Source organism: Rhinatrema bivittatum, chromosome 9, assembly GCF_901001135.1.
Source record: "Rhinatrema bivittatum chromosome 9, aRhiBiv1.1, whole genome shotgun sequence".
Lineage (NCBI taxonomy): Eukaryota > Metazoa > Chordata > Amphibia > Gymnophiona > Rhinatrematidae > Rhinatrema > Rhinatrema bivittatum.
The window spans coordinates 255,709,810-255,726,464 of record NC_042623.1 but is presented as its reverse complement, the minus strand read 5'-3'; the positions used below and the strand labels follow the sequence as shown (position 1 = coordinate 255,726,464).

The window sequence follows — 16,655 nt, the reverse complement described above, 5'->3', positions numbered from 1 at the left end:
TGACATTTTTGGCCACTGGCACCTTGCAGACACCTCTAGGGATCACAGCTAGAATAAGCAAGTTTGCCACCTCCATATGTTTAGAGCAGTTCCTGGCTGCATTTTTCAGAAAAACACACACCATTTCTTTCTCTCAGAGCAGACAGCAACAACAACAAATGATGACTGATTGCTCCAACATTGCATGCTTCCCCTCTGTCTTTGGGACTATTGATTGGACTCACATCTCTCTAAGGGCACCAGAGGATGATGAGACCACCTAAGGCAATCACAAGGGCTTCCATGCCTTCAATATGCAAGTGTCTGCGATGCCAAGAGGATCATTATGAACACTGTGGTCAGATTTCTGGGATCGAGTCATGATGCCTATATTCTCTCACGCAGGAATTCTTTGCCACTTCCAGGAAGGGTACATCACCAGAGGTTGGCTTATAGGAAGGAGTGCACTTATCACTACCACCACACAGCAACTTACCTATTCATTTTTCTCTCCCTCACATCTAGGTGGTCTTAAGCATTGGCCCAGGAGGATTGCTCTAATCTCTACCAGGGAACGGCCTCACTGCCCAACATTAAGGGATATGAAACCCTGCTGCTCTCTGCCTTCTCCCCTACAGGTGAGGTGATATCCAATCAAAACCTGGCTCATAATCCCACTAGCTAACCCACAGACAACTGCAGATGTTCACTACAACAGGGTTTACTGGCAAACTAGGGCAATCATCGAGAGCGCCTTTGGCCTACTCAAAACAATTTTGAACAGATCTGAAGGGTGCCTTCTCTACAACCCCACTGCCTATGAGATTTTTCCAGCATGCTGCTTTCTTCAAAACCTAGCCAAAACCAGCGGCCTGCCTCCTCCAAAGGGATTAGAAGATCATCTAGAATAAGAGGATGAAAAGGAGGCACATGACCGAGTAAGAAAAGGGAAGTGATTATTCCCTTGTACAGGTCCTTGGTGAGGCCTCACCTGGAGTACTGTGTTCAGTTCTGGAGACCGTATCTACAAAAAGACAAAGACAAGATGGAAGCGGGTACAGAGAAGGGTGACCAGGAAGGTGGAGGATCTTCATCGGATGACGTACGAGGAGAGATTGAAGAATCTAAATATGTACACCCTGGAGGAAAGGAGGAGCAGAGGCGATATGATACAGACTTTCAGATACTTGAAAGGTTTTAATGATCCAAAGACAACGACAAACCTTTTCCGTAGGAAAAAAATCAGCAGAACCAGGGGTCACGATTTGAAGCTCCAGGGAGGAAGATTCAGAACCAATGTTAGGAAGTATTTCTTCACGGAGAGGGTGGTGGATGCCTGGAATGCCCTTCCGGAGGATGTGGTGAAGACCAGAACTGTGAAGGACTTCAAAGGGGCGTGGGATAAACACTGTCGATCCATAAAGTCAAGAGGCCGCCAATGAAGAGTGGGTGACTCGCCAGAATGAAGGCTACTGTCTGGAGACAATACCCTTATTCAATAAACGTACACATGCTTACTGTGACTCCAACATCGTTCTAGCTTCAACAGCAAGAGGAAATGTGGAATAAAGGATCTGCACTCACAAAGGGGGCAGTAGCTGGCTTGTTACGGCGGTTACTACTACCCCAAACCAAATAAGCCTGTTACTTCAATTTCTAAGCATATACAGCATAGTTCTCTGCTTCAATGGCAGGGGAGAAGAAAAAAACTGATACTACACACATCCAGCAGAGCTCTCTGCTTCAACGGCAGGGGAGAAGAAAAAAGGGTCGCACTCACAAAGCGGGGAGTAGCTGGCTTGTTACGGTGGTTACTACCCCAAACCAAATGTGCCTGATACTTCACTTTCGATGCATATCCAGCATGGCTCTCTGCTTCAACAGCATGGGAGAAAGAATAAACTGATACTTCAAGCATATCCAGCATAGCTCCCTGCTTCAACGGCAGGGGAGAAGGAAAACAACCAATAAGGCTGTATAACAGTCTGAGTAAAACAAATAAGCATGGGTTGTAGCTTGCTTATTGCGGCGGTTACTACCCCTACTACCCCTAACTAATCAAGCTAGATATTTCACTTGGATGCAGCTCCATCATGCTTTCTACATTAATGGTGGGGGTGGAAGGGAAATAGAACCAAGAGCTAAGAGAAACAGATAAGTATGAGAGAAAAAAGTGTGTGAAGCTTGCTGGGCAGACTGGATGGGCCGTTTGGTCTTCTTCTGCCGTCATTTCTATGTTTCTATGACCTCAGTCAGGAGGAATTACAGGAAATAGAATGTCAGACTCAATAACAGGCTGTACAGGAAAAGAATACTGATAAAAAGACATTTCAGATGGTGAAGGTACATTTATTTATATGAGCGCTCGATGTGTTGAAAAATATATACAATCTATGCTTCCTTGGCTGCCCTCTTATTCTGGGGGAAAGCACCACTGCCTTTGCATGTGCCAGTCTTATGATCTTCTGCAGCAATGTCTGATCACAGCTGATGCTGCCCCCTAGAAGACCTGGAAACTGAGGGCAGTGGCACAGACTGACAGCTGCTGCAGAGGCCTGGAGGGCTGTGTTGCTCCATTAAGGGAATATGTCTGCATAGTAGATGGCCTGGGAGCAGTGGCTAGCCGCTCCTTTTCAGCGACCATACTAGACAAGGCCATCCCTGAGACAGTAAAGGGTGAGGATCCCACTGGTGTTCTCAGAGAAGAGGGAACCTCTCTCTGTGGTGGTGGTGGTGGTGCTATTGCTGGAGGTGTCAGAAAATGTGTTAGAAAAGTGTTTCTTTTAAGCCATGCAAGTACAGTGTAGTCAGTCATATCAAGTTAATATTGAAGCATAGGAATTGCTTTTTTTCTTTTTTTTTTTCATACTCCCTGAACTTTGGGCCTCAACTGGGATGCCTTCCAACTTCAGACACCTGTGTCCTTGGAGGCTCAAAAGTATAAGCTTTCTTCCAGACTAGCCCATCCTGTTATCTTTGTCCTTAGGGGCTTCAAAATGATACAAAAGTTAACTTTTCTTAGCCCCCACACCTGGCTATTCTGTCTATTTAAACCCCTGATAAGGACAGTACAGGGAGAGGGAGCAAGAAAATCCAGACTGACCACAAGAGAGACGTTAAAGGGTTAATCGCTTCATGATATTCTGCATACGAGAACCTTAGCTAGTATAATTAAACCCTAGGTAGTATTAGCAAGACATGTACTAGAATTTATTTTACAAGAAACTGTCTTTAATAGATATTTATCTGATTTCTATCATTTCAGTAACTATTGTTACCACCACTTATAGCTATTTACTGTTTGATTAAGGTAAGATCTGAGAAGTATAATGCTTCATAAGCTAATCACATGCCTTAAAAGATTATAACTGTTATCTGAATAAAGAGACTGTTATTTTCATACATTTAGACTGGTTTATTTCTCTAAACAACTCTATTGGGGAACCCTCATCTCTAAAAAAATAAACTTCCCTAAGGGCTGGAGGATCTTATGAAAAGATAGTATAGGAGCAGAGCATATCCTGACTTTCACTGACAGAGGCAGCCAGCAACGGTGCGGGTGGTAATGGCACTTGAGGAAGGCAGAACCATCAAGGGCAGTGGTGTGAGCAAGAGGGGGAGTTGGCAATAAGACAGGTGGAACTCCACCCGGAGAATTTTCAGAGCCAGTCCCGTTTTTATCTCTATAGCTTTCAGTGTGTGTAAGACCTGCATCAGCTATGCCTGTCCATGATGACATGGAGAGGCTCCTAAGAAAACTAAGAAGTCATGGGATAGGAGGCGATGTCCTTTCATGGATTACAAACTGGTTAAAAGACAGGAAACAGAGAGTAGGATTAAATGGTCAATTTTCTCAGTGGAAAAGGGTAAACAGTGGAGTACCTCAGGGATCTGTATTGGGACCGGTGCTTTTCAATATATATAAATGATCTGGAAAGGAATACGACGCGTGAGGTTATCAAATCTGCAGATGATACAAAATTATTCAGAGTAGTTAAATCACAAGCGGATTGTGATACATTGCAGGAGGACCTAGCAAGACTGGAAGATTGGGCATCCAAATAGCAGATGAAATTTAATGTGGACAAGTGCAAGGTGTTGCATTATAGGGAAAAATAACCTTTGCTGTAGTTACACAATGTTAGGTTCCATATTAGTAGCTACCACCCAGGAAAAAGATCTAGGCATCATAGTGGATAATATTTTAAAATCTTCGGCTCAGTGCCCTGCAGCAGTCAAAAAAGCAAATAGAATGTTAGGAATTATTAGAAAGGGAATGGTTAATAAAACGGAAAATGTCATAATGCCTCTATATCGCTTCATGGAGAGGCCGCACCTTGAATACTGTGTACAATTCTGGTCGCCGCATCTCAAAAAAGATATAGTTGCAATGGAGAAGGTACAGAGAAGGACAACCAAAACGATAAAGGGGATGGAACAGCTCCCCTATGAGGAAAGGCTAAAGAGGTTAGGGCTATTCAGCTTGGAGAAGAGACGGCTGAGGGAGGGATATGATAGAGGTGTTTAAGATCATGAGAGGACTAGAACGAGTAGATGTGAATCGGTTATTTACATTTTCGGATAATAGGACTAGGTTATTCTGGCAGACCCTCCAGATTGGAAACAGAATGTGTCATGGTAAAATTAGGCTGCCATGATGGGGGTGGGGAGGCATCTTGGAATAAGCCCACTCAGAAAGAACCAGAACGTGGTGTGTGTGCAAACATATGCACATATGTTTGCTATTCACATAACTATATGTGCATAGGAAGCCACTTATGCATGAACATTTGTGCAAATAGCTCATGTACACACATGAGAAGGTTATAAAATATGAGCATACTTATGCGCGACCCCCATATATACACATATATCGGGCCGCACACAGCTCTGTGAATGTTATCCTTTATATGCACACATGACTACTACTTATCACTTCTATAGTGCTACTTGACATACACAGTGCTATACAAAGGCACATGAGAGTCAGTGCCTTCTAAGTAGAGCTTACAATCGAGTCAAGTCAAACATACAGGGAAAAAGAGTCTTTAATGAATTTAATATACTGCTTTTCCATTGATAAATCAGTGGTTCACATAAAAATTGTAAAATATAAGAATTATTACATCCAAGACAAGACATATTGCACTACAGATAAATAACAAACAGATATAAATATATAATAATGTTCTAAACATTCTCAAGAAAATTGCTCCTTTGGAAATTTCATTTATTAAGAAAATTGTTAAAACCAATAAAGTTGTGGGTGGGATAATTAGAAGTCAAGATTTAAAAGCAGCCTCAGAAAGGCGAGTTCTTAAATTGGATTTGAGTAAGGCAAGAGAGGGAGCATGACAGACAGGGCCGGTGCAAGCGTTGGGCACCCTAGGCGAACCATACAGCTTGGCGTCCCTCCCCCCCACCCCCCCCCACACACACACAAAAGTTTGCAATTATAATAACAGATTTTACATAAAAACAACAAAGTATAGTTTTTTTGAGGTAAAATTATTACTTAAAACATTTATATTATACTTACACACACTGCTGTGGTGCCAATCAGAAAACCCTGTAATGAAGAAATTGGAACCCATATGGTATTAGGCCTATGCAAAATAGGCTTGGCACACGCGGGGGGGGGGGGGGGTGGTTATAAAAGGGTTACGCGCGTACCTTATGCGCGTAACCCTTTTAAAATATGGCCCAATGATTGTCACACAAACATGCTCTTTCCATACATGCTTTGAATCACAAACATCTGCTCAGTCACACTCATACATGCTCTCAATCCAAATCACACACATACACACATTCATGCTTTCAATCTCATACACATGCTATTTCACTCACTCTCCCCTCTTCCCCTACAAGTACATGTGTAGCAGCAGCAGCCTCTTCCTCCTTCAGTCTTCATCTGTTGCTTTCTGGTGCCAGGTCTCTCGTCTCCACATCATCATCTGCTGCGTGTGGGATGGGCTCTACCCCCGACTCTCTCTCCTCTTGTCTTTTGGCTGAGGGCAAGATGGGCTCTACCCATAGCCCTCTCTCCTATCTGTGACGGCAGGCGGGATGGGTTCCACCCGCAGCACTCTCTCATCCTCTCTTCTGCCAGCATAGGGAGTCACACTGGCAGTTTTGGCATCCCCTAAGGGTTGGCGCTCTAGGCGACCACCTAGTTCACCTACTGGAAGCACCAGCCCTGATGACACATCAACTCAGGAAGTCTACTCAAAGCATACAGCGCAGTCAAGTGGAAAGCATGGAGTTGGCAATGGAGGAGACGCATGTACAGTAGGTAACTGACTTGCCTGATGATCAGAGGTCATGAGGAGGTGTGTGGGGAAAGATATGAAAGGAGCGGTAGTGAGGAGCTACAGCGCAAAGGCTTTTGTAGATGAGTAAGAAGAACTAGGAAATGGATGGCGAGGCGATGTAGTGATTTGAAAAGAGAGGTTATATGGGTAATTTGACTTTGGCGAAAGATAATTTTGCACAGCTGAATTTTGGATAGATTGTAGCGAGATGGTTCACTTGTGAGGAGCAGGTTGCAGTCGATCAATTAATTAACAGTTATGCAACCAATTGCTAAACAGCTGAAGTTTTGCTGTCTCCGTTCTTTTCTGCTCAAAGGGCACAAATCTAAAGAGCAACAATTATTTACAATGTCTTGGAAAATGGCGTTCAACTCTGTATCAATTGTCATCTGTAAACTAGAAGGAAGTAGAAACTACAAAAATGAGATATTGCTGTATGGAACTTTTGCCTTAAGCATTCAAAGTCATTTTGCTTATACGACAGTAAGAAATTCCCCCCCCCAGCCCCCACCCCATAAACTAACTGATGATGGTTATACCCCAAAGGCAGCTATACCACGATTCTTTAAAACAAACAGGATCGTGCAGTCTAAGATAAAACATGCTTTATCATTTTTTTTTTTCACAAAGACAATTTTTGTGAGCTATCCTAAGGTTTTAGAAAGGAACAGCAAACTCTTGATGGCCATCGCTATACTGTCCATAGTGACTACCACTAACTAGCTGGATATAAACTTCTAGCAAGTGAGAATTCAAATCAAATAATGCCAAGTGGATTGGGAAATTTGTAGGATTTATGAATGGGAAAAAAAACCCTTTCATTTTGGTGCCTTTTTTTGATCTTCCTCCCCCGTGTCATTTCTGCATTGTAGCTCACACTAAATCAATTTAGCATATGCTGTATCACAAAAAAATGGAAAGAAAAGTTGATTTTTTCTTTCTGTCACTCCGAACTAGAAGCAACACAAAATGATACAAGTTCTATTGGTGTTTTCCCGATCATTTTACATTAATTCACATCCCTAGAAATGAGAGGTAGTTGTGAAACTGCAATGTCCAATAGAAAAAGGAGCAGACTAGTTTACTGGAACAGGAAAATTATTTTCTCAACCTAAAGAAGCCACTCTCAATAAAAAGGTGTAAGAAACGCTTGCTTAATGTTAAGTGCACAGTACCTTTATACTTGTCTATAGTCACTGGCTCATTAATTAAAGCTGGAACCTTGTCCAAAATCAGTTCTGCAACTTCTCTGCTGCCATTAAGCAAAGCCGTGTGTAAAATGGTCTCTTGGAAATTCCCTAGATGTGAAAAAAACAAAACCCAAAACAGATGGGTTTTCAGACCAGGGACTGTAAAAGATACTATCAAGTGGAAAGTATCTCCAAAACATTGCATTACTCTTCTAAATAAATCAATGTCACTGCAAATATCACATAAAGGTCTGAGAAAAATTAGAAATATTGCAAACATGTAAATATTTTTTAAACAATATTGAGAGAAATGGACAACTTGTATTACCTCTAACCAAAGGATCAACATCTTTGCTCTCCAGCAAAGCCTTCATTGTGAAGTAATCATTTGCTTTTGCAGCTCTGAACAGGGGACTGCTGGTCCTAGAAATTACATCAGAATGAACAAATTGGATTTTTGCATTATGACAAACGAAAGGTAGAATGGAGTTGGTATTGTAAAATAAAACTGAATTGTTCAAGCAGAAAATGTGTATACATAGATGCATGTGATACAAAAACCCAAGTTATCAACCAACTCATCAGACCGTAGCAACGCACATGTTCTAGCTATTATATTAAAGTTGACTATAAATACCAAGGTGCATTATAGGCATGCAATTACTATTTATTTATCACAATGTTTCTCCTGAGAACTTAACTTATCATTAAAGCAGCAGGAGTACGTCCCCAACCCAGGACTTTCCAAGCCTATCCCACAGCCAGTCGGGTTTTTCATGCTACCTTCGATGAATATGTATGAGATAAATTTGCATATGCTAGATTTCTAATGAATGCAAATTTATCTCATGTACCTTCATTGTGAGTATTCTGTGGAGCTGCCAGAACTGGTTTAGGAAGCCCTGCCCTAGCCAGTCTGGCTTTCAGGAAAACCACAATGAATATGCACAAGTCAGATCTGCATGCACTGCTTCCATTGTACGCAAACGCATCTCAGCTCTAATACTTGTGAATAACAATTGATAAAAAAAAATTTAAGGCTGATTTAAAAACCTGGCTTTTTAAATGTGTATATTCCGAAAATAATCAAACATCGCAAGGCTAGTTACAGGTATTAAGACAAACGCTCCAAAATTCCAATTTTAAAGGCAGAACTAACTTTTATGTTTTATGAGTGTAATATTTAATGTATGTTTTATTACTTTGTCTTAATTTGTCTTAATTTTACCCTTGAAAACCACACTGAGGAATAGCAATCTATAATTTTTATCTTTACTTGTACAGCTATAATATTGCTATGTGCTTTTAATTAATTTTAGCTGTCATCTTTTATTGAATTGTTTTACTGTATTATCTCTAATTTGTATATTGTAAACCGCTGTGAAGGCTAACGCCAATACGGCGGTATAAAAAATCTAATAAACTATAGTTTATTATAATATCCTGAAAATTAGATTGGTCAGGGGTACTCCAGAACCGGGGTGAAAACCCCAGGACGAAATCATTAGAAGTCCCCTTTGAAAACTATTCCTCCTTAGGCTCTCTCTCACCACTATAAATCTAAGTAAATCTGGAAGCTGCTGTGCTGATTCTCAGTAAAACCTTATGCAGTACATTAAACTGATACATGCAAAACATGAATATAGCACAAGAAATTGAAGAGTAAACTCAGAAAGCAATTTTTTTTTTAACAACTTCAACACAAAAGCAGCACAGCATATCATTTCCAAAACAAAAAGATGTAAAAATAAGAAAAAAAATTGCAGAAGCAGCAGGAGGAAAGGCAATTTCAGAATAAGATCAAAAGAGATTACAATGCACTCAAGAAAATTTAGTAATACTTTAATCAATCACTTATTTTCTGTATATGGAAACTCATTCGTTTTCAGTTAAGATCAAAACATACAGATGAAACACATCCAATGGGGAAATTGGGTTTTTCAGGTCTAATTGAAAAAGTCCCAGATTAGGCTTTTGCTGTGATGCTTCAAGCAAGTCAAGAAGAGCAGTGGCCGGATGACATCACTGGGTAGGACTGGCAAGGATCCCAAACCCTGCCGGTCCAACAATAATAAAGAGGTGCCCCAGGGCTAGTAGGAGGAGCCAACTGCTGACAGTCGACATGTGTGACGAGGTGGAGGAGGAGGGAGTGCAAGAGAGAGGAGGAGCTCTCAGCCATTCAACCACACATTATGATGATTACGTATATTAACCCGCCCCGAACTTTGGAGGGCACAGGATATAAATCGCCAGGGGAGGGTCCGCACGCCTAGCCCTCCCCTCCCCTGGCGACTACCATACCTGGGAACCTTTGAGTTCTGCTCATCCTGACATTTGTGTAGGTCAGCGTGGGGTGCGGGAGTGGAGGGCACATAGCACTGAAGTACTCTCCCAGGGGGTACTCTAAGATCAGCTTGACATGCACTGATAAAGGAGGTGCCGTTTACTCGCTTCTCATTCAGAGCCTGACCGCTTCTATTAGCCTTAAAATTCCTAATGCTAAGAAAAATCCTCAAGCGCCCAGTTTCAAATCACATTGTCAAAGATAAAATCTCAGAGGTCCATATTCAAAAGCATTTAGCCTCAGAAGTTAGCAGGCTAAACATATAGTTGGGCACTTATCTGGCTAAGTTCTAGCCAGTTAATAAGATAACCAGCTAAGTTAGGGGTTTTCCAGGGGCATAACTGGGAGGAGCTGAGTTAGCCGGTTAACTCCAATATTCAGAGATAGCCGGATGACAGCCAGCTACGATTGGTGGGGCCAAAGAGTTGACCTAAAGCTAGGGAGTTATAGTTAGCAGACTAAATTAAATGCTGTAGTTTTACTACTGAATATACCTCCAAAGTTAGCCAAATAAGTTTTTCCAACTAACTTTGCTAGCCGGACTGTGTCCAAATATGGACATCTCAGCTTTCAAAACTCTGGAGCAAACAGAGTAACAAAAGGTAGAATAATATTCCAAACTCAAATGCTGTCACGTAACTTATCAGAGCAAAGGTCTAGTAGCCATACTGGTCTGTTGAAATGTTTGCCTGTTTTGATCCCTTTCATTGGACTGACATAGAATTATCCAAAGACGTTGAAACATATGAGATTTCAAGTCTACATAGACTGCACCTGCAGATGGGGCTCCTATGATATTGAAAGCTTGTTATAGCAGCATCTTTGGGCTATTCGTACGTTGGCTCAATAAAAGTTAACCTGGGAAAGTAAAGAATCTAGGACAGATTATCAACGCATATCAAGGAGGACAGACACCAGGGATATAGTCAAGAACCTGCCCATGATCTCTTCCTGAATGTAATCTGTTAGACTGCAATCTGCCTGCACCAAAACTGACAGCAAATCCAATGAAACAAGGAATAATTTCAGTCGTGACCAAATGTCTCACTTTAGTCCAAAAAGCCTATTAAACCAGAAACTGCAGTTACATATACAAGTCTTGGTTATTAAAGGCGCTGGTTTCTTATTAGCTAATGAAATTGGCTGATTCAAGCCTTCAGCAGTGAGATATTTCTGAACGAGGCCCTGAGGATTTCTACTATAGGTACAAAATAGGTGCAATCCTTCTGTAATTCTGGGTCTATATAGTCTGAAGGTGATTTAGTGTGAAGAAAGGATGAAGCTGAAAGTGCATCCATTGCAGCTCAATCTCGGACACTGAAATGGAGAAGAGCTATAATTGTCTTAGAATTTCTCTCAGTCTTATTCTCTGCTTATCAGCAAGCTTGCTTGCTTGATATATTTTTCTATTTCCTATACATACTATGGAAAAAAATACTAATATAAAAATGTTTTACTTCTGATTATTGCAAAATCTTTTTAACAGCTGAATGCTAGCGTTGTTACAATAAAAGTAGCAAATTCCATTCTATTGATGTACACAAACACATATATATATATTATATATATACACTTTTTTTCCTGATTGAATGTTAGCTTTCTACTGTGGATAATTATGGTTATCACCTTCAGCATTTGCCACTTAAAACAAGTACATTTTATACCAAAGATAATTTTTAAAACAGTTTTTAGTTATTTGCAGTTTATTTATTTATTTAAAAACTTTTCTATACCGTTGCTAAGTTAAATACCATCTCAACGGTTTACATGTAGGCACATATTTAATGTAGGTAAAAGTGTACTAACTATAGTACATTCTAACAGGTGCTGTCAAAGGTTCGGTTACAATATATCATTAAACATAGACATTAGTGAAGTAGTTCCTGACCAATTGTACCAAGGTACTTACACCGGTAGTTTGTCACATCTAGTATTATCGTTATGCTTTATTGTGGTGTGGAGTTCGTAGACTAATCTACTGTATAGTCCTCGGACTGTGTGTCGGTGCCTTTCTGTCTTTTCCTGAATAATTTCTCTCTATTTTCCTGTCTTATAAAATGCTGTTGTTAAAAAGCCATGTTTTAAACTTTTCTTAAATGCCTTGAGATCACTTTGTAGTCTGATCTCTGGAGGCATTGAGTTCCAGATTATGGGTCCTGCTAGTGATAGGGCTCTTTCTCTCACTTGTGTCAGCCTTGCTGTTTTAACTGATGGAATGGTTAGGAGTGCTTTATTTGCTGATTGGAGGTTTCTGTGTGGAGTGTATACCCATAATGCTGTGTTTAGCCAATCTGCTTTCTCATCATAATTAGTTTGTTAGTTCTGTGAGGAAGAATATGGTTTACTTTTTCAGATAGTATATTAGCCACTGTCATGAGGGATTTGGAAAGTTTTGATATTGGAATTTTTGAAAGAAATCTTATTCAGATTATTCAAAAAACATCCATCATAAAATGACCTTGCTACACATATGGTCAAGCTTATTCTTATTATTTTTAGTAGAACAGACAGTAATGATACCTTAATGATTCATTCATAATAACAGCCAGCAATCTGTATCTTGCCTGGTGCATTCAGCAGCTGTAAAAACAAACAAAAAAAACCAGAAACCCTCATCACTCTGTACCTTATGTTTCAGCTTTCAGATGACAACAGTTTGACTAAATTTCATATCTAGAAAATAAGTGGCAGACTGACTTTATGATGACCTTCTCAACTGACTCCTTCCCACCTCATCCCCGAAAAGTAGAGAACTCTATTAAAAAGTGACCAATGGAACTTATTTAGAAAAGAATGCCTCCTCTGCATTTTTCATTTTCTGCTGCTTGTCTGGTATGGTAAATACCTCACCTGCGGTCTCCACTGCCTCATAGGATCCACAATGTCCAACTTTCTTCAACGATCCAATCCACTTGACTCTTCTCGTCAGGCACGGCCAAGTCTCAAACCATAAACTACAGGCGATTCACCTTTACATCAGCAAACATATATAAACACAGTAAAACTGGGAGAGGAGCACCAGACAATGACCGACAGCTTCTTTCATAAAATGACAAAAAGGTGAACTTTTTAGAATTTGAACTCTTCTCTCTTGTTCCACCTACATTCCAGTATGTTTCACTCAATGTTTTACGGGACATTAGGACTGTCTAAGCCAGTGGCACAACTAGAATTGATTTTTTGGAGAGGGCACAAGATTAACATGGGTGGGCTGTAGGCATGCAGGTCTGAGACCTACTAGTTGTATTCTTTTTTTTTTTTTTTTTTTTTAATTCTTTATTTATAATTATATAACATCTTATAAGAAAATATCATTTGCTACTTTACAAACCAAAACATTCTTCTACATCTTATTATTCCCAGGAAATTATAATAAATAAAGTAACAAAGAACAATAAGCATTAAACTCTCATATACCATAATCGTATTATCCTAATTTAACAGGCATTTAATGGGAAGTCAAGATCTAATGAGAACAATCCATTAACAAAGAAATAAAAGGTAAAAGGCAAATCAAGGAGGTCATTGTAACATTACTTATTAACCTGAGCTTGCTGGGGGTCATTAACCTCTGATCTATAATTATCTAGAAAATAACGTAATTGAGAATCCTCAAAAAATACATAACGATTATTATTAATATTTAGAACACATTTGCATGGAAATCTGATGGAAATTCTAGCTCCTAACTGTCTTGCCTCTTGACATAAATTCAAGCATTTTCTTTCTACGAATTTGCGTAGCTTTTGTAAGGTCCGGATAGACCCAAAGTTTTTGCCCCATATACAATTTTTGCCTATTACGAAGAAACAACTTCAAGATATAATCTCTATCTGTAGAGAACACAAAGGAAACCAATAAAGTTCCACGATAGTCTATTTGCTCCTCTAGTGAGGTTTCAAAAAATGCTGTAAGCTTTAATTCGTTCCTCTGAGGTAAATTAACCGCTGGTACATGCTCCTGCATATTCTGAGATAGGTAGTATATATATTAGAAATTGGCGGAACAGCTTCTTGAGGAATTTTTAAATTGATCTTTCAGAGAAATCATTTTTACATGGGGAAAATTCAGTACCCTTAGATTTAAATATCTTTGGGCATTTTCCATATTTTCAAATTGTTTTTGGAAGTAATAAGATCACTCTGAATCAATTTTGTCTGTACTTCTTGTACTGATGTAATCTTTGAATCCAATTCTTGTATTTTCGCTCCATGCTGTGTTACCACTGGTTCTAATTGTTGTATGCTTTTTTTGGAGTCCATAATTACCGATGTAAGAGACGCTATCGATTTATCTAATATCATCAGAGCATTCCACACAGCTTCAAGAGCAATTTCTTGAGGTTTAATCAATTTAGTTCCCATGTTAATGCTTACCCCACTCTCACGACAAACCTCAATGATCTTTTCAGATTTGTTTGTCGAGTCCATCCCCCTCTTTTGGGTAGTATTCATGGCACACGCTCCCAGAGAAGCCAAATCCTCCATTTTGGCAATCTCCTCCATTGTAACGTTCTCTGGGTCCTCCGCGTTTCTGCCAGACACCTCCGCATTCAAACCTCCAACAGCTGCCGCTGCCATTAGACCTCCTACAGCCCTTTCCTGGCTTGGAGGCCACCCTTGTCTCGGATAGTTAGTGGGGGTTGGTGGGGGAGGAGTCTCAGGAGTTCCGGGGCTCAATGATGTCTGCGCATCCAGAGTTGTCGAGGTATGTTCTCTGCTCGGCTGCTCAGCGGACTTCCCCTCCGGTGTCGATACACGAGTCGGTGAAAAGAAGCCCTCGATTGTTGTCTGGATAGGCACAGGTAAGGCTGGTGCAGCGGATTCCAGACGAATCCATGCCTTCCTTTTAGTATGCGGCATGGAAAAATCAAGGTAATAAGAGTATATCAGAGAGCCGTCTTGCATCTTGACTCCGGCCACTAGTTGTATTCTTATTGATAAATAATGCCATATACTGCACCCTAGAATGGCTAAGTAGTTTGCAACAGCCATTATGCATCATGCATGTACCACAATTATTTCAAGCACTTACCAGCATTAACATTTCCTTATTAATCAGAATTTATTTTATATTTATTGCAGTTTATAAATGCACAAGTATATCATGTAAAAAGCAAAAAAAATAAACAGATCCAATACATGCAATAAAACAAAAATCAATGTATTCTTTCATGCATCCTCTTTGTAGGAAGCCAGAAATCTTTAAAACTAAAATAAAATATCATTAATCATTAGAACATGTGCAGAGCAGAGCTAGGACAATTCACAGTACAACCAATATGAAAAAAAAAATAATTCAAATTCTGGTGTCACCTCAGCAAAAAATATCCCTCCACTGCTAAACATTTTGTGAAGTAACACAAACCGCAGCAAAAACATCTGGAACCTTACCATACCATACAGTTACAACACTGACTCTCAGGACTCAAACAACAGCAACCCTAAGACAAAGCAGCAATGCAAATACTACACTAGGCCCTAGAACATTAATACACCACATACTGGGGTCACAGAACAAACTGGACTGCTACAAATTCCTACAGAGAAATTACATGCTAGCAGAAATACTGCACCTCAGTCACGCACAGGCAAAATAGAGACTGATCCTTACCTAACATAGAAATAAGGACTACAAATTAGAAACAGAAACATGCAGACAAAACTGAAACAGAAAGCCTGAGAAACTAGACTCTGAATAATGGAATACAGAAGAAAAAGCAAAATAAAAAAATATAAGAAATGCACTTTCCCAAACATGGCATATTCCAATAGCTAATCCACAAGCAACTGAGCATCAGCCAGCATTCAGCATACTATAGAACCACAACAAATGCTGGATTAAAGTGATACAGTCCCAGATTTCAAATGAGTTTATATGTCCAAAAGTTCTTTATTCAAATTGTGGTTCTATATTCCAATAGCTAAAATGTCAAAATAATTATATATTTATTTATTTTTACTTTTTTTTGTCTGATCTTTGTATTTTTTCTAATCAGTTGATTCTGGTCTCTTTTTTGCAACTTTTTTCGTCGGTCATTTCCTAACTTCTTTTCAGGGTTTCTCTTCTCGTTCTGTATCTTCTCCCTCCCCCCCCCCCCCCCAAGCTCTCACTCTCACATCTCTACCACAGTAATTCTCAACCCAGTCAGATTTTCAGGATATCCGCAATTAAGATGCATGAGAAAGATTTGCAGAGTGCTCCACCATACACACACACAGGCTCTCACTATCATATGCTCCCATTCTCACCCCCACATATTCAGGCTCCTATTCTCAACCACACACACAGGGCCTTTTTATTAGGCACGGCCAAACCCCTACTTCTTACGCTGTGGGGATAGGATCCCATGATGGCATTGCTGCTCCGGTCCTCTTGTTCACCATTATGGGGATGGGATCTTGTGGACAGCCTTACTTCTGAGGTCTACTTCTTTGCCACCTTGGGGATGGGATCCTCAATGTTATTGCAGCTCTGGCCCTCTTCTTCGCTGTTGCAGGAATGGGATCCCACGACAGCATTGTAGCTCTGGCCCTCTTCTTCACCTTCGCAACGAAGGGATCCTGTGATGGCCTTCTTTCTACAGACCTCTTCTTCACCATCATGGGGATGGTATTCCACAATAGCATTGCAGATTCAGCCCTTCGTCTTCACAGGGATGGGATCCCGTGATGGCCTGGCTTCTATGGCCCTCTTCTTCACTGTTATGGGGATGGAATCCCACAACAGCATTGCAAATCCAGCATAGTCGCAAGGATGGGATCCCATGATGGGTTTTGCATATCTAGTCCTCCTCTTCTTCATCGCAGGGATGGGATCCCACAACAG

General features: G+C 40.3%; 1 protein-coding gene across 1 annotated transcript in view; it reads right to left on the bottom strand.

The window, feature by feature from the left end:
• The window catches only part of LOC115099077 (transient receptor potential cation channel subfamily V member 6-like), a 64,246-nt gene extending 51,354 nt beyond the window's left edge, over positions 1-12,892 (bottom strand). The window contains 4 exon segments of the mRNA XM_029616382.1: positions 7,469-7,591; positions 7,812-7,906; positions 12,348-12,407; positions 12,678-12,892. Of these exon segments, the coding sequence (XP_029472242.1) occupies positions 7,469-7,591; positions 7,812-7,906; positions 12,348-12,400 (271 nt within the window). The 5' untranslated portion in view covers positions 12,401-12,407; positions 12,678-12,892.
• Positions 12,893-16,655: the final 3,763 nt, after the last annotated feature.